Source organism: Somniosus microcephalus, chromosome 12, assembly GCF_052327205.1.
Source record: "Somniosus microcephalus isolate GS21.2 chromosome 12, FLI_Smic_1.0, whole genome shotgun sequence".
Classification (NCBI taxonomy): domain Eukaryota; kingdom Metazoa; phylum Chordata; class Chondrichthyes; order Squaliformes; family Somniosidae; genus Somniosus; species Somniosus microcephalus.
In genome coordinates this window covers 13,354,939-13,379,794 of record NC_140998.1, presented here as the reverse complement: position 1 = coordinate 13,379,794, position 24,856 = coordinate 13,354,939, and the positions used below count along the sequence as shown (strand labels likewise).

The 24,856-nt window shown below is 48.4% G+C and overlaps 1 protein-coding gene across 1 annotated transcript in view; it reads left to right on the top strand.

The window, feature by feature from the left end:
• The window catches only part of LOC147109030 (uncharacterized), a 195,981-nt gene that overhangs the window by 18,313 nt on the left and 152,812 nt on the right, over positions 1 to 24,856 (top strand). The window contains exon 5 of the mRNA XM_086004169.1: positions 5,858 to 5,952. Coding sequence (XP_085860295.1) covers positions 5,858 to 5,952 — 95 coding nt within the window. The remainder of the gene's footprint in view (positions 1 to 5,857; positions 5,953 to 24,856) is intronic.

Genomic DNA, 24,856 nt, shown 5'->3' with positions numbered 1-24,856 from the left:
GAAAAACCCTAGGTACCTCTTCAGGGCCTTGAGGCAGTGGGGCAGTGGAAGTTCCATAAGGGGACGCATCCGGTCGGGGTCGGGGCTGATGACTCCGTGTTCCACAACACAGCCAAGGATGGCGAGGCGGTTTGTGCGGAATATGCACTTCTCCTTGTTATATGTCAGGTTTAGGAGTTGGGCGGTGCGGAGGAATTTTTCGAGGTTTGCGTCATGGTCCTGCAAGTCACGGCCGCAGATGGTCACATTGTCCAGATATGGGAAAGTGGCCTGCAACGCATTTTGATCTACCATCCGGTCCATCTCCCTTTGGAAGATGGAGACCCCGTTGGTGACGCCAAAGGGAACCCTAAGGAAGTGATAGAGTCGGCCGTTTGCCTCAAAGGCAGTGTACTGGCGGTCCTCAGGGCGGATGGGGAGCTGGTGGTACGCTGATTTCAGGTCAATGGTCGAGAAGACGCGGTACTGCGCGATCTGGTTGACCATATCAGCTATACGGGGGAGTGGGTAGGCGTCCAGCAGGGTGTAGCGATTTATTGTCTGGCTGTAGTCGATGACCAGGCGCTGCTTCTCGCCGGTCTTAACGACCACAACCTGGGCTCACCAGGGGCTGGTGCTGCCCTCAATAATCCCTTCTTTCAGGAGCCGCTCCACTTCGGTTTTAATGAAAACCCTGTCCCCGGCACTGTATCGCCTGCTCTTTGTGGCGATGGGCTTACAGTCGGGGGTGAGGTTAGCAAACAGTGGTGGGGAGGTGACTCTGAGTGTGGAGAGGTTGCACCTGGTGCGCGGCGGGCAATTTGGAAGCTGCTGGCTGCGGACTGTGAGTGGGGGTAGGGGTCCACCGTACGCCATCGTAACACTTTTAAGGTGGCACTGAAAATCTAACCCCAGCAGGACGGCAGCGCAGAGGTCAGGCAGGACCAGAAGTTTAAAATGATCGTACACGGTCCCGTCTACTACGAGTGTCACCACGCAGTAGCCGCCGATGTCCGCCGACTGGGACTCGGAGGCCATAGAAATCCGCTGTTGCGCAGGCAGGACTGGGAGAGAGCAACGCCGCACCGTGTCGGGGTGGATGAAGCTCTCCGTGCTCCCAGAGTCAAAAAGGCAGATTGTATCGTGACCATTTACCTTAATGTCCATTGTGGAACTGGCCAGTTGGTGCGGTCTCGCTTGGTCCAGTGTAACGGATGCCAGCGTAGGGGTCGGTGTGTCGCTGCGGGTATCAGATGAGGCGGTGTCGGGGGCCTGCTGCGTCCCGGCTGTCGTCCAAGATGGCGGCATCCATGATCCCCATGTGGCTGGAGGCGTCCAAAATGGCTGCTGTACCGGTGATTCGCACACGGCCGGGGAGGTCCAAAATGGCGGCCCGCATGGCCCACACGCGGCGCTGCTGGGGTTCGGGGTGGCTTTGGCCCTGCAGACACTAGCGTAGTGTCCCTTCTTCCCGCAGCCCGAGCAGATCGCGTTTTTTGCCGGGCAGCGCGCTCTGGGGTGTTTTGCCTGGCCACAGAAGTAGCATTTCTGGCCTTGGGGCACTGCTGTCTGGCCTTGGGACACTGCTGCGGTAGTTGGGCCGTTGTTGGGGTGTGGCTGGGGTGGCACGGCGCTATGAGGCGGTCCTACCGTGTCCCAGGCTGTCATTCCCCGCGGCGTCCACGGTGCAGAGGAGTAGGCATCCATGCCCTGGTAGGCTGCATCCAACGATAGTGCGAGTTCAGAGGCCTTGTTGAGGTCGAGGTTGCTCTGCTCCAACAGTCGCTGTCGTGTGTAATTGGATCTGTGGCCCGCTACAAAAGCGTCCCGGATAAGTTCCTCTGTGTACACGGCGGCCTTTACATCCTTACAACCACAGGCCCGGCCAAGCACGGACAGTGCCTGAAGGTATTCCACGGTCGATTCCCCAGGTTGTTGTTTACGACTCCCCAGGAGGTGCCTGGCGTACACTTCGTTCACTGGGCGCGTGTACTGGTCCTTGAGGAGCTTGATAGCATCCGCGTACGAGGTCGCGTCTTGGATGACCGAGTACACTCGGTGGTTCACTTTGGAGGTCAGGACATCCAGTTTGTCCTCGTCCGATTTGATTGCTTCGGAGGCGGTCAGGAATTTTTCGAAACACTTAAGCCAGTGAGTAAACTTGGTGGATGAGTCCGCCTCCCGATGATCTAAGTCCAGGCATGCTGGTGTGAGGATCTTCTCCATTATAAAAATGTTGTTAATAAAATTGATGCGCTATCAATTACTCATAAAAGACTGAGAGTTAGAAGAGTAACCAAAGGCTTTTATTAACAACAGAATGGAGGTCTGCCTCGAGTGGTCGACCGGTCCAGGATACAAGGGCTGGGGAGCAGTCACCTTTATACTAGGACCTGTGGGAGGAGTCAGCCGAGGCATGTCCAGGCATGTACACAGTGGAATACAAACAGGACAAACAGGAATACAAACAGTGGTTTACCACACCTATAAAATTCTGTCAGGCCTGGACAGACTAGATGCAGGAAGGATGTTTCCGATGGCCGGGGAGTCCAGAACCAGGGGTCATAGTCTAAGGATAAGGGGTAAGCCATTTAGGACTGAAATGAGGAGGAATTTCTTCACCCAGAGAGTGGTGAACCTGTGGAATTCTCTGCCACAGAGGGCGGTAGAGGCCAGTTGATTAAATATATTCAAGAAGGAGTTGGATATATTTCTTAAGGCTAAAGGGATCAAGGGATATGGGGAGAAGGCAGGGACAGGGTACTGAATTTGGATGATCAGCCATGATCTCATTGAATGGCGGAGCAGGCTCGAGGGGCCGAATGGCCTGCTCCTGCTCCTATCTTCTATGTTCCTATGTTTAAACCAGGCGGCGGTTGGCGCCCGTGCGGCGATTACCGGCGCCTCAACGACGCTACGACCCCCGACCGCTACCCGATTCCACACATCCAGGACTTTTCCGCCCGCCTGGCCGGGAAAGTTGTTAACTCTAAAGTGGACCTCGTTCGGGGTTACCACCAGGTCCCCGTTCGGCCGCAGGACGTCCCGAAAACCGCGATGATCACCCCGTTCGGGCTGTTCGAATTCCTCCGCATGCCATTCGGTCTCAAAAACGCCGCTCAGGCTTTTCAACGCCTAATGGACACCGTGTTACGGGACCTGCCATTCCTGTTCGTCTACCTGGGCGACATTCTCATCGCCAGCGCCTCCAGGACGGAGCATGTGTCCCACCTCTGGACTCTCTTCGAACGCCTCAGCCAGCATGGCCTAATCGTCAATCCGGCCAAGTGCCAGTTCGGGCTGTCCTCGATCGACTTTCTCGGGCACCGCATCACGAACGACGGGGCGGTGCCACTGCCGTCGAAAGAGGAGGCCGTGAAGGATTTTCCGCGACCCCTCACCGTGAAGGCCCTGCAGGAGTTTTTGGGCATGGTGAACTTTTATCATCGCTTCGTTCCCCGGGCAGACCAGCTTGTGCGGCCCCTTTACGAGGCCCTCAAAGGCAAGCTCGCCGTCGACTGGTCCGAGGAGATGGCCAATTCTTTCATGGATACGAAAAGGGCCCTGGCTAACGCGACCATGCTGGCGCATCTGTTGCCCGATGTGCCGATCGCTCTCACCACTGACGCTTCGGACTATGCTGTCGGCACCATCCACGAACAGTGGGTCAACGGCACCTGGCAGCCGCTCGCCTTCTTCAGCCGGCAGCTCCGCCCCAATGAGCGGAAGTACAGCACCTTCGATCGCTAGCTTCTCGGCGTCTTCCTCGCCGTCCGGCACTTCCGTTTCCTGCTGGAGGCCCGCCCGTTCACGCCGTTCGTGGACCACAAGCCGTTGACCTTCGCCATGGCCAAAGTTTCCGAGCCGTGGTCGGCCCGTCAACAGCACCAACTTTCCTTCGTCCCCGAGTTCACGACGGACATCCAGCATGTGGCTGGGAAAAACAACCCTGTCGCCGGCTGTCTCTCCCGGGCCGCCACCGGCGCCATACACCTCGGCATCGACTACACCGGCATGGCGGCTGACCAGGCCTCCGACCCGGACGTCCAGGCCTACAGGACGGCTGTCACGGGCCTTCAGTTAGCGGACGTCACGTTTGACGATGCCGGCACCACGCTCCTGTGCAACGTCTCCGCTGGGCAGCCACACCCCGTCGTGCCCGACGGGTGGAGACGGCAGGTTTTCGACGCCGTTCATAGCTTTTCCCACCCAGGCAGGAAGACGTTACAGAAGCTGGTGGAGGCTAAGTTCATCTGGCACGGGCTCAAGAAGGACGTTCGCGACTGGGCCAATACCTGCGTGGCATGCCAGCGCTCGAAAGTGCATCGCCATACTAAGGCCCCCTTGGCGCCTTTCGCAATGCCCGAGAGGCGGTTCAACCATGTTAACGTGGACCTGGTGGGGCCCCTGCCTCCCTCCCACGGGTTCACCCACCTCCTCATGATGGTCGACAGAACCACCCGATGGCCGGAAGCCGTCCCGCTATCATCAACAATGTCCGTCGATGTGGCTCGGGCATTCATCAACACTTGGGTCACCCGGTTTGGCGCCCCATCTGACGTCTCCTCCGACCGGGGGCCCCAGTTCACGTCGGAGCTCTGGAACGCTGTTGCCCAAGGCCTCGGGTTGAGACTCCACCGCACCACCGCATAGCACCCTCAGGCTAACGGGCTGTGCGAACGGTTTCATCGCTCCATGAAGGCCGCGCACCGGGCCAGCCTCCGGGACGACAGTTGGATCGACAGACTCCCGTGGGTCATGCTGGGACTCAGGACCACCCCGAAGGAGGACCCCCAGTCCTCGTCCGCCGAGCTCGTCTACGGACAGCCGCTGCGGGTTCCCGGGGATTTCGTCCCCAACGCCACGGACCCTTGGGCCACAGCCCGTCAGCGGTCCACCCTCCTGGACAACGCCAAAGTTTTTGCGCCGGTGCCCACGTCGCAGCACGGTCTCCCTCAGTCCCACGTTCTGCCCGACCTTCATGCGGCGGAGTACATTTTTGTCCGCCACGACGCCCACCGGGGACCTCTTCATCCACCCTACGACAGATCATTCCGCGTCCTGGAAGTCGGGGACAAGGACTTCGTGGTGGATGTCGGCGGTAAGCCGGACTACATTTCCGTGGACCGTCTTAAGCCGGCCCACCTGGATCTGGACCGACCCGTTGGGTTGGCTCAGCCCCCGCGGCGGGGCCGACCTCCGGCTTCTGTACCCTCAGTCCACCACCGAGCGCCCGGGGACCCTCCTGCGACCCCCCCGGTCCCCGCCCCGGACTTAAGGAGCCGTTTCGGCCGTGTGATCCGAGCCCCTCAACGACTGACATTGCCAGTTCTAGTGAATTCTGGGGGGATGTGTGTGGCGGAGACCACATAGGGACAGTAACACAATTCACTATGTATAGCCAGTGTTGTTATCGCTCCACGTTATGTATCGAACTCGGTTGGGTTATCGGGGCAGGGTCCCTTTAAGAGTCGTCGATTATGTGATGACGTCATAGCCCTGCGACGAGGCCGAGTCCCTCAGTCCATGCGGAGAGTTAATAAAGCTAACACGCGTTTTTCTTTGCTGCTATGAAAGTCTCGCAGTCTGTTTATTTCCAGCGACTCCCACACGAGGGCTGTCGACTTGCTATGAGTCTGTTTCACGCCAGCAGCGAAGACCAATTTCAGCCTCCACCACCGCGCCCCCTCCCTACCCCTGCTTAGTGTCTAGGCTTTGGGAGCTAGATTGTGAGGGGTTAGGGGCCACAGTCTGGATACCCCCAGGGTAGAGTAGAGTGCCCATATGTAAACCGTCTCATGTGTGACAGGCTTACAGTTAATCTTATTCTTAACTTTACCTGAGACTAAAAATGAATGATATTAATGTACTCATGCAGGCGATCAGAACAAGGCCAACGAGCAGCAAGCTGAGGAGCCTTGGACCATGAAGGAGCGATGCAGCACCTCTGGATCTGACAAGGTGACCAACACAGTGAGAGTGAACTAATATCATGTGTACTATGTAAGATCTGAACGATCTCTGAGTTCTTGGACAAGACACCAATAGGCAGCAGCCAGTATGTTTGAGCAATAGATCAAGATTTATTAAGCATACAGCGTAATATACTTAATATTAGGCGATAGTTTTAATGAGTAGCTCGCAGCCCTTGGTCTCTGGAACCTCTTGGACACAGATGGCGTCATCTTACATCTGTTCCTTTGTCCTCGCAGTACGACTGTGTGAAGTTGTTCTTTGAGTATTGAGGTTTTAACCCTTTTCTTATCAGCAGTTCGTTTGGCCAGTGTCCATATATGGTCTTTAACAAAATCACCTTTTTTAATTGGTTCTAATGGTCAAAATACCATTGTCACTCAGACTAAGGTACCATCCCTCCTTTTCAGTGTTTTTCCACCAACTTTGCCATGTTCAGTGTTATCTTGTTTATAGTTTTTCACCCCATTGGAATTTACTTTATCTCTTTCATTTCCTGCCTCCCTGGTACAAGGCCTTTCTACCAAGGGCCCATATCAGCGCTGTTTCACTAGTCTTGAGGTATCCAAACGATCTCACTTTAATCGACTAGATAAATACCTTATCTCCAGGATCTCTCTCATTTTATGTCCCTATACTAATTATTTTTTAAAATATCTTTGCAATTAGTTTTGGTAAGCGAATTCTAATTTCTAGTTAGCATCATAATATGTTGTTTAATGATTTGACCTTCACTAGCAGCCTGTAGCTGCTAGTTATCAAAACTTAGTCAAAACTGCTTTTGACCGTCCTTCACAGCTGCATTTTGAACAAGTCTTAGCTTTCTAGTTACTCAGGAGTAATTATGGGTAATATTATTTGGTCAATGGCTACACTTGAACTTCTACATATATGATTCTCGTCTACTAAATATCTCTAAATATCAGCCTTTCATACAAGTCCCCACCCTGAGGATGAAATGTTTTAAACATTGATTCCTCGACTACTTCAATCTATTCTCTGACAAGCGTTGCTGCAAATTGGAGTCCTCTAATTGAGGGGAACGGAGCGGAGCGCTTCTCAAATGAGGTTTTTGTAGTGTATGTGCCTTTAAGAGCCCCATGTGTACTGTAATGCCGGTAATGGCCACTCGGGCTATATAAGCCTGTATATTGTGTTGTATCAGTTAGTTCCCCTCCAGACTTTGTTTAGTAAACACCTGTGAAACCAACTCCTGTCTTCAGTGTCTCTATCAACACATGGACACAACAGTGGCGACGAATTGGAAACGGACTTACCTGCAATTCGGCAGCACCTCAAGGACATCGATTCCTCTGGCGTCCAAAGTTGAAGAAAAATCAAGAAAAAGAAAAAGCTGTGGTTTCATCAGCTAGTCAAGCTGGTGGCAGGTACTGCAATAATCCTTCCTGGGCATCGGGCTGGGGCTCCAGCGGCTGGCTCTGCAGCTAGGCCAAGCAGCGAAAGCGGAGGCAAGCAGTAACAGACGGGGAGGGAGCACTCGGGAGACGGCCGGCGCTGCAAGCAGGTCGGCGTTCAGACCTAGAGAGAGAGTCCGGCGGGAACCAGTCTCCAACTGTAAATAAATAAATAAAAAGAACGGAAACCGCGGGAAACAGCGTTGTCATCGGCAGCAGCGGCGGGGAAGCGCGGGAAGCGCCATATCTTTTCTGCAGAAAAGAAAGAAAAGCATGGGAAGCGCCATTTTTTTTTCTAGGATGCCTAAGTCTGGCAATATTGATGCTTTTGATAACGAGATAGAGGATTGGTCCACATATGTGGAAAGAGTGGAGGTATATTGCACCGCAAATGGAATAGAAGATGAAAAAAATGCTTCAGTACTGCTAAATCTAATGGGCGCAAAGACATACGGGCTGTTACGAAATTTAATCACTCCAGCCAAACCAAAGGACAAGAATTTTAAAGAAATTGTTGATACCCTACAGGAGCACTTAAACCCAACACCGCTGCTGATAGCGGAACGATTCAAATTCTTCAAGAGAAATCAACACAAGAATGAAAGTAACGCTGATTACCTCACCGAATTAAGAAAGCTATCAAAACACTGCCAATTCGGGGCAGGACTAGCAGATTATCTTCGAGACAAATTCGTCTGCGGTCTCCTAAGTGAAGGAACACAGAAAAGGCTGCTTTCTGAAAAAGATTTAACACTGGACAAGGCTTTCAGTATGGCTGTATCATACGAAGCAGCCGCAAGAGGAGCTGCAGAGATACAACAAAAGACACAGGACTTCGGCACCAATGAAATGACACAGGGTTTCAAGAGATGTTATCGCTGCGGCAGATCCACCCAAGACCAGAGGGACTGCTGGTTCAAGGACAAAGCATGCAGGCAATGCGGAAAGATTGGACACATTGCACGGGTATGCCGATCTGGACACAAAAAATCCACAGACAGGAAAAAAAAAATCAATAAAGAAAAGTACAGAAAGGTACAAATGATGACGGACAGTAGCTCCGAAGACCAGAAGAGCGATAGCGACTCCGAAAACAAGAGACTAAGCAGTCTCAAATTACATAATGTAATTGCCAAAGATGATTACCAGACCATTTGGGTTACCCTCACGATAGCAGGGTCCCCAGTTAAAATGGAGCTAGATACAGGATCAGCTCTGACCATCATAAATCGACGGGATTACGAGCGGCTATTTCCACATATACCTTTAAAAGACACATCCATTATCTTGAAAACATATACGGGGCAGAAAGTATACCCCAAAGGAAAAATAAGGGTGCCTGTTGTATACAATGGCAAGGAAATACAAAAGTTGTATTTATACATTCTACAAGATGGTGGTCCACCGCTGTTGGGACGTGAATGGATCAGGAAAATACGTTTAGACTGGCACTCCATTCAGGCACTGACGGTGACCAGTAAGAAAAAAAACGATGATGACGTCATACCTGAACGATTAAAAGACATCTTGGCCAACACCAAGGAAGTGTTTCAAGAGAAACTAGGAACCTTGAAAGGCATCACCGCCTCAATAAAAGTGGAAGTTGCAGCAATTCCCAAGTTTTTTAAGGCAAGACCGGTGCCATACACAATTCGTCCAGCAGTCGAGGCAGAGCTGGAGAATTTGGAAAAGGCAGGCGTATTATCCAAAATAGATTGGAGCGAGTGGGCAACACCCATCATCCCAGTCATGAAGAAAGCATTGAATAATGATAAATCTGAAGAACAGAGAAAAATTTGCATCTGTGGAGACTTCAAGGTGACTGTAAACCCGGTCCTTCACACGGTACAGTATCCTCTTCCGAGGATAGAAGATATTTTCGCCTCACTATCCGGAGGGAAACGTTTCACCAAAATTGACTTGGCACAGGCATATCTACAGATGGAGGTTGAAGAGGCCTCTAAAAAATATCTCACGATAAATACACACAAAGGTCTGTACCAGTACAATCGACTGGCTTTCGGAGTAGCATCCACTCCAGCTATCTGGCAAAGAGCTATGGAGCAAGTCCTCCAAGGGATTCCGGGGACTCAATGCTACCTAGACGACATCCTTGTAACAGGAGAAAATTACAACGAGCACCTTGCCAATTTGGAGCAGGTGCTCACTAGGCTGAGAGAACGGGGCCTACGAGCAAATCGCCCCAAGTGCGAATTTTTCCAAAATCAAATATCATATTGTGGCCACATAATTAATAAGGAAGGGTTGCAAAAGTCACCTGAAAAAATTGAAGCGGTCATAAAAGCCCCAGCACCTGAAAATGTTTCACAATTAAGGTCGTTCCTGGGATTAATAAATTACTATCATAAATTTTTACCGAACTTATCAACTCTTCTACACCCTCTTAATGAACTGCTACAAACAGGAGTAATTTGGAAATGGAGTGAAGACTGTAAACGTGCCTTCCATAAATGCAAAGACTTAATCACGTCCAAAGAAGTTTTGGCTCATTATAACCCATCACTGCCAATCAGACTGGCGTGCGATGCATCCCCTTATGGCATAGGAGCAGTATTATCGCATAAATTCCCTGATGGCTCGGCATGGCCGATAGCTTTTGCGTCACGCTCATTGAACTCAGCTGAGCGCAACTATGCCCAAATCGACAGGGAAGCACTCAGCCTGGTATGGGGAGTGAAGAAATTCAACCATTACCTACACGGACAAAAATTTACCTTGTTGACTGACCATCAACCCCTCATCTCCATATTCAACCCTAAAAAGGGTGTTCCCATTATGACAGCGCAAAGGCTACGGAGGTTGATGTAAGAAAAAGGAGTCTTACCATCAAGTAACTTTAAAGTAAGCTTTAAGTAACTTATAAACACACTATATACAAGAGAGGTCTTTACCATGCCTCTGGTAGAAGCCTCTTACAATACTGAACAGACCAGTATTTATACCAGTCCAACAGGAAGTGACATATGACAGGAAGTGAGGTATGTACACAGTTCATAGTTCATAGTTCACAGTTCACAGGAAGTGATGACATAACTTCCCGGAAGTTATTATTATTATCACATTCTTCCCTCCTGCAGGATTAGGAGGCTGTGGTCTACCTTTTGGTCCGCAGCCGCCGAACAAGGAAGAGTCGCACCCGTTTGGATTCCCGTCGTAGAGGGTCGCTGGTCCGCTTACATGCGGTTGGCCATTGGTCAGAGTCTGTGTGGCCTGGATTGCCCTGTGAAGGGTCGGGGAGATCATGGCTTCGAGTACGAGCCCCAATAGGTTCAAAGTCGGACTGCCTCTGTTCAGAGGGAGGTGCAGGGCTGGTCTGTGGTGGATCAGTACTTTCATGTGCGGTACTGGGAGGGTCGCAACCTTGAGTACGGGGTTCTACCGACACCAAGCTAGTTGGTGTCCGATCAGGATCCTGGAGAGGGGTACCCGATAGGTCCCAAGAGTTTCCTGGTGAAATGCCATCACCCGATGTCCCACTAGGTCCTGGTGGGCAGGGAGCCAGATCCCGTAATGATACGGTAGATTCTCGGCCGTCGGAATATCGTATGTTTGCATAGGTGGGGTTGGCATCAGTTAGTTCGACCTCGTCTACGAGAGGGTCATTTTTAGACGTCCGAACGTATCTTCGGAGTAATACAGGTCCAGGAGTAGTTAGCCATGATGGGAGTGATGTCCCACGAGATGAGCGACGCTGGAATCCAAAGAACCGCTCATGAGGTGTAGTATTTGTGGCTGTAGAAAGCAGGGACCGTATAGAGTGCAATGCATCCGGAAGCACTGTTTCCCATTGCTGGTCTGGTAGGCCCCGAGATCTTAAAGCGAGACGTACGGAATTCCAGATGATACCGTTATACCTCTCTACCTGCCCATTTCCGATGGGATGGTATGGTGTTGTTTTGCTTGTAGCAATTCCCCGTTCTGAGAGGTAGTCCTTGAGTTCCCTTGACATAAAGGATGGACCCCGATCTGAGTGAATATAAGCCGGCATGCCACAGAGAGAAAATACCTGCTCAAGGCAGCAGATTACTGTGGACGCCAGCATATTGGAGCAGGGGAAGGCAAACGGGAAACGTGAATATTCGTCGCTCATGGTGAGCAAATATGTGTTCCGAGTTGAAGAGGGCACTGGGCCCTTAAAATCGATGCTAAGTCGTTGCATCGGTTGGGTTGCATGTATGAGTATACCAGCTGAGGGGCGGAAGAACTGAGGTTTTAATTCCGCACAAAGCCGGCATTCTGAGCATATTTTCTTTACCTCTCCAGTGGAAAAAGGGAGATTCCGTGATCGTACGAAATGTAGCATGCGCGTAACGCCAGGATGACACAATCCATTGTGGACATCCATGAGAGTAGAGGATGACATAGTGGAGCAGAATGCCCGTGTGAGGGTGTCCGGGGCCACATTCTCCTTGCCAGGCCGATAGAGAATGGTATAACCAAAAGAGGCCAGTTCCATCCTCCAAAGTTGTATTTTATTATTCTTAATTTTGGTTCGTTTTCGATTATCGAGCATGAAGGCGACTGATCGTTGGTCCGTGATCAATGTAAAGTGCTGGCGAGCTAGAAAATGGTTCCACTTCCGTACTGCCTCTATGATGGCTGTGGCTTCTTTCTCAACCGGAGGATAATGTAGCTCGGCACCTTGTAAGGTCCTGGACATAAATGCGACAGGACGACCTCCCTGATTCAGAGTAGCCGAGATCGCCACCTCCGAGGCATCACATTCAACCACGAAAGGGAGATTCTCATCGATGGAGTGAAGAGCCGCTTTCTCCAACTGTTTTTTTGAGAAGGTTAAAGGCTGCAACAGCCGCTGTTCCCAGTGGAAATGATCTAGCATGCAGCAAGGGTTGGATTTTGTCCGAAAAATGAGGAATCCATTTAGCGTAGTATGCAAACAGACCGAGAGCCCGACGTAAAGAAGCCGGATTCTTAGGTGACGGGAGCTCTTGGAGCGGGCGAAGTCTTTCTGGGTCTGGCTTAATGATACCATTGCCTACGCAATAGCCAAGGATGTTGATGGTCGGTTGCGACTCAACAGATTTGGATTCATTCAGGGTCAAATTATGGCAATGGAGGGCATCCCGAAATTTTTGGAGGTTGGCGTCGTGTTCCTGTTGATCGTGACCTGCAATGGTAATGTTATCAAGATAGGGAAAAGTGCCCCTTAGGTTTTCCTGCTTAACCAGGCCATCCATTGCCCATTGGAAGACAGCCACTCCATTAGTAACCCCGAATGGGAGGTGACAAAATTGGTACAGCCGTCCATTAGCCTCAAAGGCCGTGTACTGCTTATCTGAGACCTTCAAAGGTACCTGATGATAGGCACTTTTTAAATCGTAAGTTGAGAACACTTTGTATTCGGCCAGTTTATTAACCATATCATCAATGCGTGGCAATGGGTAGGCGTCCAAGTCGGTATATTGATTGATGGTTTGCGAATAATCGATGCATAGTCGCTGTTTGTTAGGTTTTAGAGGGTTCTTGACAATGACGACTTGAGCCCGCCAGGGCGACGAACATGGTTTGATGATATCCTCTGCTAGAAGTCGAGAGATTTCAGCCGCAATAAAAGATTGGTCTTCCTGATTAAAGCGCTGCGATTTCGTTATTATTGGTTTGCATCGAGGCGGAATACTGGCAAATAATGAGGGTTCATCAAGTGAAGCTGCTGACAATGCACAAAACGGTAATTTAGACGGTATATTAGAAACAGTAAGTCCGGGTTTGGATCCACCGAACTCAATGGTGAGTTTCTTATGCTGTTTTTGGAAGTCCAGCCCTAAGAGGAGATCACTACATAAGTCCTTGAGCACCGAAAGTCGGGTGGAGGGATACATACGACCATGAAGTGTCATATCAACAACACAAAAGCCGGAGATTCTGGTATTAAGTGATGACTGAGCCATCGCAATTGCCTGGTCCGATGGGAAGACATGTAGTTCCATTTTGCAACAATCTGTTCCTTAATGAAACTATCAGTACTTCCTGAGTCAATTAAGGCATCTAAGGGATGCCCTTTAATTGAAACTTTTGTGGCTGCATGAGACAGGTTCTGTGGGCAAGCAGCTGTAATTGGTGTCGTTGCACAGAGAGTGGCTAAAACTCTCGGTGTGCTTCTTCGGGAGAGAGCTCGAGAGGAAGCTTGATAGGTCCTAGCTGGAGCATCTTGATAGGCCCTAATTGGGGCAATTCGGTAGGCCTTAGCTAGATTGGCCCTCGTAGAGGCCCTTGATAGGCAAACTTTAGCAAAGTGTCCTTTTTTTTTGCAATAACTGCAGATTGCATTGCGAGCAGGGCAGGTTTTCCTAGGGTGAAAAGCATCTCCACAAAAGAAGCACTCCTTCCTAGATTGCCAAGAGGCTGCTAAAGTGGGGTCGTCCTCCTCTTCTTCATCAGAATTATCAGAATTAGATTCCCCCATGATAGGGTTCACCTGAGACCGCTTGAATTGTCTGGTTGCAGCTACAGCAGCAGATCGAGATCTGGGCAGCTGATAGAGGTCTGCATTTCTCTTTGCCAAATCCAGAGAACAAGCTAGGTCAAAAAATTTCTGTAGCTCAAGTGTTTTACTTTCTAGTAGACGCTGGCGTATAAATGTAGAGGCAATCCCGCAGATGAAAGCATCACGAATCATTTCATTGCGGTACAGCTCAGCTGAGGCTGCCTGAAAGTTACAATCTATGCTGAGCCTGCGAAGTTCTTGCAGGAATTCGTCAATTGATTCCCCTGGCCCTTGTTGGGCTGTGGCCAGTAGATGTCTAGCATAGACCTCATTTGGGGTCTTGGCATACAGTTTCTTAAGTGCCCGAATCACCTCATCGTAATTATCCCATTCATCAACATATTCGAACACTTTTGGGGTCACATAATTGATAAGTATCCTCAATCTAGCAGGAGCATCCGCTTCACATTCATCCAGAAAATTCTCAAAAGTACGGTACCAATGCTTCCATACCCTGCCAGCTGCTGGTGTATTCGGGTCCAAGTCCAGACGAATAGGTCTAAGTATTCTCTCCATGATGGGTGGTTCCCTGGATCCTTAACTCCGAGTTTGTCTGAAGGTCTAGTATTTGTGAGTGTAAATACTAAGTTACTTAAATTGATGTAAGAAAAAGGAGTCTTACCATCAAGTAACTTTAAAGTAAGCTTTAAGTAACTTATAAACACACTATATACAAGAGAGGTCTTTACCATGCCTCTGGTAGAAGCCTCTTACAATACTGAACAGACCAGTATTTATACCAGTCCAACAGGAAGTGACATATGACAGGAAGTGAGGTATGTACACAGTTCATAGTTCACAGTTCACAGGAAGTGATGACATAACTTCCCGGAAGTTATTATTATTATCACAGAGGTGGTCCCTTTTTCTAGGGGCACACCAATACAACATAGAATACAAAGGATCAAAACAGCATGGGAATGCTGACGGGTTATCACACCTACCGTTGCCAACGGTAGAAGAAGCACCTACCGTAGACCCAGTGGAGATTTTCCACTCTACCATAGTCGAATGTCTACCAGTAACAAATTCTGCCATTGAAAGGGAAACTAGAAATGACCTGACTCTCTCACGAGTCTACGATTTAACAGTGAAGGGATGGCCAGCACATGGCGAACCACTGTTGCCAGCATTCTCGCAAAGAAGAGAACAGCTGTCAGTGTGCCGAGGAACCTTGATGTGTGGATCCAGAGTGGTGATTCCACCCAAACTCCAGGATAAAGTTCTAAAGGAGCTTCACGAGGGGCATCTGGGTGGAGTGAAAATGAAGAACCTAGCCAGGACGTTTGTATGGTGGCCAGGTATCGATGGAGACATCGAAGAAATGACCAAGAGCTGCCTAGGATGCCAGAAGGTCCAAAACGCTCCACCACAAGCCCCTCTACATCCTTGGGAGTGGCCCTCATCTCCCTGGCAAAGGGTACACATCGACTTTGCTGGTCCATTTATGGACTCAATGTTCTTAATCGCGGTTGATGCACACTCCAAGTGGCCGGAGGTAATAAAGATGTCCTCCACCACCACGGAAAAAACCATCACAGTATTAAGGACCATATTTGCCAGGAATGGGCTGCCGGAACAGATCTGTTCTGATAATGGACCGCAATTTGTGTCCGAAGAATTCAGGAAGTTCTTAAAAAACAATGGGGTTAAGCACTACACGTCCGCCCCATACCATCCCGCCACCAATGGATTGGCTGAAAGGTTTGTCCAGACCTTCAAGAAGGCCATAAAGGCCATGGGTAATGAAGACATAAAGCTTCAGCACAAGGTGGATAACTTCTTGTTCGCATACAGGAATGCAACACATATGGTTACAAACCAAACTCCCGCCTTGATATTCTTCAATAGAAGCCTAAGATGCCGGCTGGATTTGATCAAGCCAAACATCAGAAGGGACGTGGAGAACCGGCAATTTCAAGGCATGAATGAAAGGCCAACTAGAACCTTCCAGATAGGTCAACAAGTTTTGGCCCGGGACTACCGTACCGAGAAATGGCAGCCTGGAACTATCTGCACACGACTAGGACCGCTGATGTATACCGTGGACATTGGAGAAAGCATAATAAGGCGCCATGCTGACCAAATCATAGAGTCATCCGAAAAGGGACAACCTACACCACAACTCTATACGCCTAATGATGAAGTAGAGATACCCATATCTACCTCCGATCCAGTGATACTGGAACCCGATGAACCCGACACTGGCATTCAAGCCGAATCAGCCTTGCCAAAAGTACCTACTACACCACCAGAAACTACTACACCCGCGAGGCGTTATCCGGACCGAGTCAGGAAGCCTCCAGAGAGACTGACTTATAATTAATTAACTGCAGCAATGTGTAGATTATTTTTCTTGTAACATGTAATTAATGATTACTTAAAATATTATGTACTGGTTGGCTAAAAGGGGAAGAATTGTAGTGTATGTGCCTTTAAGAGCCCCATGTGTACTGTAATGCCGGTAATGGCCACTCGGGCTATATAAGCCTGTATATTGTGTTGTATCAGTTAGTTCCCCTCCAGACTTTGTTTAGTAAACACCTGTGAAACCAACTCCTGTCTTCAGTGTCTCTATCAACACACGGACACAACAGTTTTATCCCCCTTTTCATTATAGGCCTGGGTGCTAACTATGACACTCCCAGGGGCCGACCGCTTATCATCATGGCTGGAGGACACCCCGGGGTCTCCCCAACCATCGTGTCGGCCGTGCTGATATGTCTTGCCTTCTGGTGTGTCCCAGTCTATCCTTTCTCCTCCGCCCCCTGCTCCTATTGCTGCATCATACGATCGGGCAGTAACGGCCCTGATCTGACCCCTTACTCAAATTCAATTCACTGTTCCGGTGTTCCAATTCTGCCCCGCCTGGGGTCTCTTCTGTTTCTTTTATCTTTCCTGATGTTACCCCACCTGGGGTCTCCTCTACATTGCTTCGGATCTTCTCTTTCGGTGTGCTCAATTAATTTGTTAGTGCTGGTTAGTCATAGGCATGAGTACCCAATTGGCTTATGTATCAAAGTCTTAATACACACGTTACATATATCAAATACACTATCATTACAAGTTGGAGAACTACCAGAGCATGTGAAATAATACGAACCTAAGGGTGTCTGATGTAGTAAGCCCAATATCCCACCAGTGGGAGTTGTCCTCTATGCTGTCAATTTCAATATCCATTCTCGAGTTGTCTTGCTCCAAAACATAAAAATGCTTTAGGGAGGAGTTCAGTGGCATCACGAGCTCACTGAAACCCTCAAATAACAGGGGAATGTCGTATCCGAATGGGACAGGTCTAGTTAAACCCATAAAGCATGGTCGTTGCGGCAGTAGTGACACCGGAAGCACCACCAAAATCACCTCATACTGGATTCGTACTGGTTTTTCCCACGCTCTGTTAGCTACAAAACACAATTATTACAGTCACAGTTAAATTCAGTCTTACAATCAATTCAAGCATCATTACAGTTTAACATCTAATCAACAAATCATGGACTTAAAAGATTCTCCAGATCTCTCTTTTACTCGCATCCATCTTGTGGGTAATTCTTACCAAACATGATTTCTCCTTGGCCCTCGATTGTCCCAATCCAGATTCCTTGTAACTCTCCACTTCAACTTTAATTTCAATCCCTCTAACAGGTACCAGTGTGTTTAACTCTATTCTGATTGTTTCATTAATTAGATAGTTTCTCGATGGAGTATGTGTCAATGCTTTAAAAGTTGTCTCGCTCCCCTGAGCCACATTAACCATTTCATGTCTTGCTGTTGTCAAGTAACTGAGCATGTCTGAGACCCGTTCTTCAGTGCAGATTCACCATACATTCCTGGATTATAATTGCCTCATACGTAACGAATCACATTTGCACACTCATACCGGTATCTCACTATCGTGCCACACGTGCCATCTGATACAAGCCTTTCTCGGGCTTTCAGGTGATCTTATCAAAAGATTGTCTGGAGGTCTTTGCTCATCTTTTACCGCATGGTCCCGATGTCTTGGGTAGTGGCCAGATTATCAAATTCAGTTTTCTTAAAAGTTAATTATAGGCAAAGACTCAAGTGTCTCCAAGAGAAAGCTATCAATTTACTATTCTTAACTACACTTTCCTGACTTTCACTATAAAGTTTGGAAAATTCCCATTTGGTGGTGTAATTCTCCTGTTTCAATCTCACACCCTCAATCACTTCCTCTCTCCATTTTACACATCCCATTAATTACCATTCATATCTCATTCATGACCCCTGCAGGAACTTTACTGTCCAGTACAATATTTAAGATTGAAAACAGATCAAACATTCTCATTTGGTCCAATTTATTAACACTTTTTATTTATCATTATTTTAGAGGATCTTTTATTTTCCCAAAAGTAACCCAATATATAGTGCCTGAGTCCATTTTGTTATTTCAAAATTATCCCAAATTCCAAACAGCAGTATTATTGAACTGACAGGTTTTGTCAATGTTCAATTGCATTTCTATCAATTTATCTTCCATTTCCAATTTCAGAAATAAGTGATTCCCAGGCTAGGTGGCTTACACCGTGTTTTAACATTAGAGACAGAAGTGCTACAATTAGTCTACAAGGTAACTTCCACATAACAAAAGAAAGAAGAGAATCCATTGTGACTCTGCTTAGAGCCCAAGGGGTTAATTTATCAAATCATAATTTTCCTCCTGTCACTGTGGGGAAATTTTAACTTAAAATTAAGAAACTTAAATTTAATAATGTCCAGTATCTTTAAATTTCATTCAGTAATACTAAAGTTGTTGTTTGGTGAACTTAGACAGCTGTCAGTGGAAAGGGTTAAATCCTTTGCAGGTTTTTAAGAAGGTGGACCGAAACATTGTCAGGCGCATGCAAATGCGTCACTTCACGTGAATTTAAAAACAAACTTTCCCGATCGAAAAAGACAGTTGTGTTTTCACACTTTAACTAAACATGAACAGAACAGATAAAACAAAACAAAATAGCACATGCTTGCAGAAAACAGTAAATTGTCATATTTCGTATTATCCTTTCTTCAGATGCCTTTCCAAAATACTGTAAAGGCATTGAATATAACTGAAGGAAAATTAGTTTTTCACATTTAAACAAATCAAATCAAACTGCTTTAGAAGATTTCACCATAGCAACCGCAACTCCAAAGTTAAATCTTAGACTGAAACTTAGGGCTGGATTTTATCAATGGAGGCATGTAGGAGGCGGGTCTACAACGTTTGGGGCTGTAGTCCTGCCTCCATTGAGTTGTGGCCAACCCACGCGATTTTCCCTTGATTGACCTTGTTGAGCCCTCCCAGCGGGCTCAGCAGGCCAATTAAGGGCCACACGGCATCGGGTCATCGTCGTACGTGTCTTCACACTGTTCCCTTTGGGGAACTGTATGAAGTGGTGGAAGGATTTCTGGCTGCGATTAACGCTCCTTCCGTGACCGTAACCATCTTCGTACCAGCCATTAGGGTGGTTAGTGTTAAGCCCGTGAATGATTGAGACACGGACGAGCCGGAGAGAAACAAACAAGTCTTTACTGGTGAAAGGCATAAATGAAACTAACCAACAGAGGCTCTCTAGCGCCTTTTATACAGGGGTGGTCACTGCCGGTATTGCAGTCTGAGACCAGTTAGTCTCTTAAAGGTACATACACAGCAATTCCTCCCCTTTTAGATAAACAGTACATAACATTCATTTAACACTAATGATAACGAATTACAATCACAATTACTGTTGCTAGATACATTGGTTAAGTTTAAGCAATTATAAGTTCAGTCTTTGAGGAGGCTTCCTGATTCTGTCTGGATAACACCTCTTTGGAGTATCAGGTTCTTCTGGCAATGTTGAGTCAAAATCAATGTCGTTGTTTGGTTCATCTGCTTCCAATATTACCGGTTCTGCGGTAGCTGCAATTGGAACGTCGATTTCATTACCAGGTGTATCAGATCGTGGTGTGGAGTTGACGTTTTCCAGTGACTCTAGAATCTGGTCAGCATGGCGTCTTACAATGCTCTCCCCAACGTCCACGGTATACATGAGAGGTCCTTGTCGTGTACAAATTGTTCCTGGCTGCCATTTCTCAGTGCAGTAGTCCCGGGCCAAAACTGGTTGACCTATTTTAAAACTCCTGGTCGGCCTTTCATTCATATTCTGAAACTGCCTGTTCTCCACATCTCTTCGGACGTTTGGCTTAACCAAATCCAAGCGGCATCGTAGTCTTCGATTGAAGAACATCATGGCTGGAGTTTGGTTGGTAACCGCATGTGTCGCATTCCGGTAGGCAAACAAGAAGTTGTCCACCTTGTGTTGTAGGGGTATATCTTCATTACACATTGCCTTGATAGCCTTCTTGAATGTTTGGACAAACCTCTCGGCCAATCCATTAGTGGCTGGATGATATGGGGCAGATGTGTAATGCTTAACACCATTGTTCTTTAAGAACCTCCGGAACTCTTCAGACACAAACTGTGGTCCATTGTCAGAGCAAATCTGTTCAGGCAGCCCATTCCTGGCGAATATGGTTCATAAAACTGCGATAGTTTTTTCCGTGGTGGTTGAGGACATTTTTATTACCTCTGGCCACTTTGAATGTGCATCCACCGCAATTAAAAACATTGAGTCCATGAAGGGACCAGCAAAATCAATGTGCACCCTTTGCCATGGAGATGAGGGCCACTCCCATGGATGCAGAGGAGCTTGTGGTGGGGCGTTTTGGACCTTCTGGCATCCTGCACAGCTCTTGGTCATCTCTTCGATTTCTCTATCGATTCCCAGCCACCACACAAACGCTCTGGCTAAGCTCTTTATTTTTACCCCACCCAGATGACCCTCATGAAGCTCATTGAGCACTCTATCCGTCAACTTAGGTGGAATTGCTACTCTGGATCCACACATCAAGGTTCCTCTGCACACTGACAGCTGTTCTCTTCTTGACGAAAATGCTGGCAGCAGTGGTTCGCCATGTGCTGGCCATCCCTTCACCGTTAAATCATAGACCCGTGATAGTGTCGGATCATTCCGTGTTTCCTTTTCTATGTTTGCATTCGTCACAGGGAGACATTCGACTATGGTCGAGTGGAGTAACTCCATTGGATCCACTGCAAGGTCTTCTTCTTCCACCGTCGGCAACGGTAGACGTGACAATCCATCAGCATTTCCATGCTGTTTAGTTTCCCTGTACTCGATGTCATAATGGTGTGCCCCTAGGAAAAGGGACCATCTCTGCAGCCGTTGTGCTGTCATTATCGGTACGCCCTTCTGAGGGTTGAAAATGGAGACAAGAGGTTGATGATCGGTTAGTAGAGTAAATTTTTGACCGTGCAGATAGTGATTGAACTTCTTCATCCCCCACACTAGGCTGAGGGCCTCTCTGTCAATCTGGGCGTAGTTACGCTCGGCAGAAGTTAACGAGCGTGACGCAAAAGCTATCGGCCTTTCCAAACCATTAAGGAATTTATGTGACAGTACCGCCCCAATGCCGTAGGGAGACGCATCACACGCCAGCCTGATTGGCAGTGCTGGGTTGTAGTGAGCCAATACTTCCTTCGAAGTGATTAAGTCCTTACTCTTCTGAAAAGCACGTTTACAATCATCACTCCATTTCCATGCTACCCCCGTTCGTAGCAGGGCGTTCAGTGGATGCAGAATTGTCGACAAATTCGGCAAAAACTTATGATAGTAATTCACCAACCCGAGGAATGACCTCAGTTGCGACACATTTTCAGGCGCTGGGGCCTTAACAACCGCTTCAATTTTGTCAGGGGACTTATGTAACCCCTCTTCATCAATCACGTGGCCACAATACGATATCTGTTTCTTAAAAAATTCGCACTTGGGGCGGGTGGCTCGCAGCCCATGTTCCCGTAGTCTAGTGAGCACCTGTTCTAGGTTGTTAAGGTGTTCACTGTCATCTTCACCTGTTACAAGGATGTCGTCCAAGTAACACTGAGTCCCCGGAATCCCTTGCAGGACTTGTTCCATCGCTCTTTGCCATATCGCCGGAGCCGATGCTACTCCGAATACCAATCGATGATACTGGTAAAGACCTTTGTGAGTGTTTATCGTGAGATACTTCCTAGAGGACTCTTCAACCTCCATCTGCAAATATGCTTGTGCTAGGTCAATTTTTGTAAAACGCTTCCCTCCAGACAGTGAGGCGAAGATGTCTTCTATCCTTGGAAGAGGATATTGTACTGTGTGAAGGACAGGGTTCACCGTCACCTTGAAATCCCCACAGATGCGAATCTTCCTTGGCTCTCCGGACTTATTGCTTAACGTTTTTTTCATGACAGGAACGATGGGTGTCGCCCACTCGCTCCAGTCGACCTTAGACAACACGCCCGCCTTCTCCAGATTCTCCAGCTCTGCCTCGACGGCTGGACGAATTGCATATGGTACCGGTCTCGCTTTGAAAAACTTGGGAACTGCATTCTCTTCTATTTTTAACGAGGCGGTTACGCCTTTAAGCGTGCCCAGTTCTTGTTGAAATACCTCTTTGGCGTTAGCTAAGATTGTTGACAATCGTCCAGGAGTGACGTCTTCATCTTTTTTACCGTCCACCGTCATTGCATGAATGGAATGCCAATCTAAGTTTATCTTCCTGATCCATTCCCGTCCCAATAACGGTGGTCCACCATTTGGCAGTATGTAGAGATACAATTTCCGTATTTTCTTGCCATTGTATTCGACAGGCACCCTTATTTTTCCTCTGGGGTATACTTTTTGCCCCGTATACGTCGTCAAGACGATGGATGTCTCTCTCAAGGGTATGTGTGAAAATAGCCGCTCATAGTCTCGTCGATTCATGGCGGTTAGCGCTGATCCTGTACCCAATTCCATTTTAACTTGGGACCCTGCTATCGTGAGGGTGACCCAAATGGTTCGGTGATCCTCTTTTGCGATTACATTGTGAAGTTTGAGACAGCTTAGTCTCCTGTTCTCGGATTCACTATCGCTCATCTGGTCTTCGGAACTACTGTCCGTCATCTTTTGTACTTTCTTGTACGGTTCCTTAGTAGCCTTTTTGTTGTCGCTGGTCTTCTTCCCAGACCTACAAACTCGTGCAATGTGTCCAATCTTCCTGCGTTGTCTGCATATTTTGTCTTTGGACCAGCAGTCCTTCTGGTCATGGTTAGTTCTGCCGCAGCGATAACATTTTGCAAATCCCTGTGTCATTTCGTGGGTGCTGTATTCCTGTGGTTTTTGTTGAATTTCTGCTGCTTCATACGATACTGCCACGGTGAAAGCCTTATCTAGCGTCAGCTCTTTTTCTGCGAGTAACTTCTTCTGTGTTCCTTCACTCAGGAGTCCACAGACAAATTTGTCCCGTAGGGTATGTGCCAGTCCTGCTCCGAACTGGCAGTGCTTTGATAGCTTGCGTAGTTCCGTAAGACACTCAGCATTGCTCTCATCTTTGTGCTGAGTTCTCCTGTGGAATTTAAATCTTTCTGCTATCAACAGCGGTGCAGGGTTTAAGTGCTCCTGTAGAACAGCAACAATTTTGTTAAAACTCTTCACCTTCAGTTTGGCTGGAGTAATCAGATCCCGCAATAGGCCGTACGTTCTAGCGCCCATTACGTTTAGCAATATTGATGCCTTTTTCCCCTCCGCTATTTCATTTGCCTCGAAATATACCTCGACTCTTTCCACATACGTGGTCCAGCCCTCTAATGTATTATCAAAAGCAGTGATACAGCCAGTCTTCGGCATCTTGCAAATCTAAAATGGCGCCTCCCGCGCTTTGCCTTCTTCTCTGATTTAACAAAATGGCGCCTCCTGCGCTTTTCCTTCTTCCCCGCTGTTGTTAGCGCTGCTTTCCACGGTTTCTTGCGCGTATTCTTTTTCTTTTATTATTTTCCTGTCGTGGAGCGGACCCTCTGGAACACTTCCCTCCCCCTTCTGAGGTCCGAACGCTGCCCAGCTTCGAAACACCGGCCGTGCCCTGTATGCTCCACCCTCTCTCTCTCTCCTTGCTTCCCGACTCGCTGCCCAGCCCCATTGCAGCCCAGGAAGGATCAGAGCACTACCTGCCACCAGCCCGATTAGCTGGGAAACCACGGACCGAGGAACCCAGCCTGGCTCTGGAAAGTCACTCCTGCAAAGCCTTGAACACGATGATTGACGGTCGACGCCCGTTCCTCGAGTTTCAATGGACTCTATTATTTTTTTTTTTCTTCCGACCTTCAACGTCGTCGGAGCTGCTGCTGAGTTGCAGGTAAGTTCTTACTAACTCGTCGCCAGTGTTAAGTCCGTGAATGATTGAGACACAGACTAGCCGGAGAGAAACAAACAAGTCTTTACTGGTGAAAGGCATAAACGAAACTAACCAACAGAGGCTCTCTAGCGCCTTTTATACAGGGGTGGTCACTGCCGGTATTGCAGTCTGAGACCAGTTATTCTCTTAAAGGTACATACACAACAGTTAGTCCTATGGCGGGAGGGTTTTACGGGCTCCCACAACCCATACGAGGGGGGAGCCACCCACACCCACGGACGCAAGTATCCCGCTGGATGTCAACCCAGAATTCAGAGCCGGAGCTCCGACTCCACTTGCCGGGATTGTCTGGAGCGGGGTTCGAAACCCTTCGCTTTCTGGCCCAGCGGCGGGGATGCTACCGCTATGCCAAAGGCCCACTCCCCGGCAACAGGTGACGTCACAGATTGTTATTTCATCTGTCAAGAGCTTTTGACAGATGAAATATCAGCGTTTGACAGCTCTTTGAAGCTGTCAAACACTGACAATCTGTACTCCAATTAATTCCTTCCTCTCAGGCTGATTTAGAGATCTCTCCAGAACAGAAAGCTGAATGCTGCAGATTTTGACAGCTCGCGGCCATTCTGCTTTCTGTGCCGGTGAGATGAGGAACTCCCGAGACCTGAAGGAAGGAAGGCCGGACATCTCGAACCCTCCAAGTCCTTCAGCCCGACGGTCCGCCTCACTAACTTGGCGTGGTTTGGAGCCGTCGGGAAGC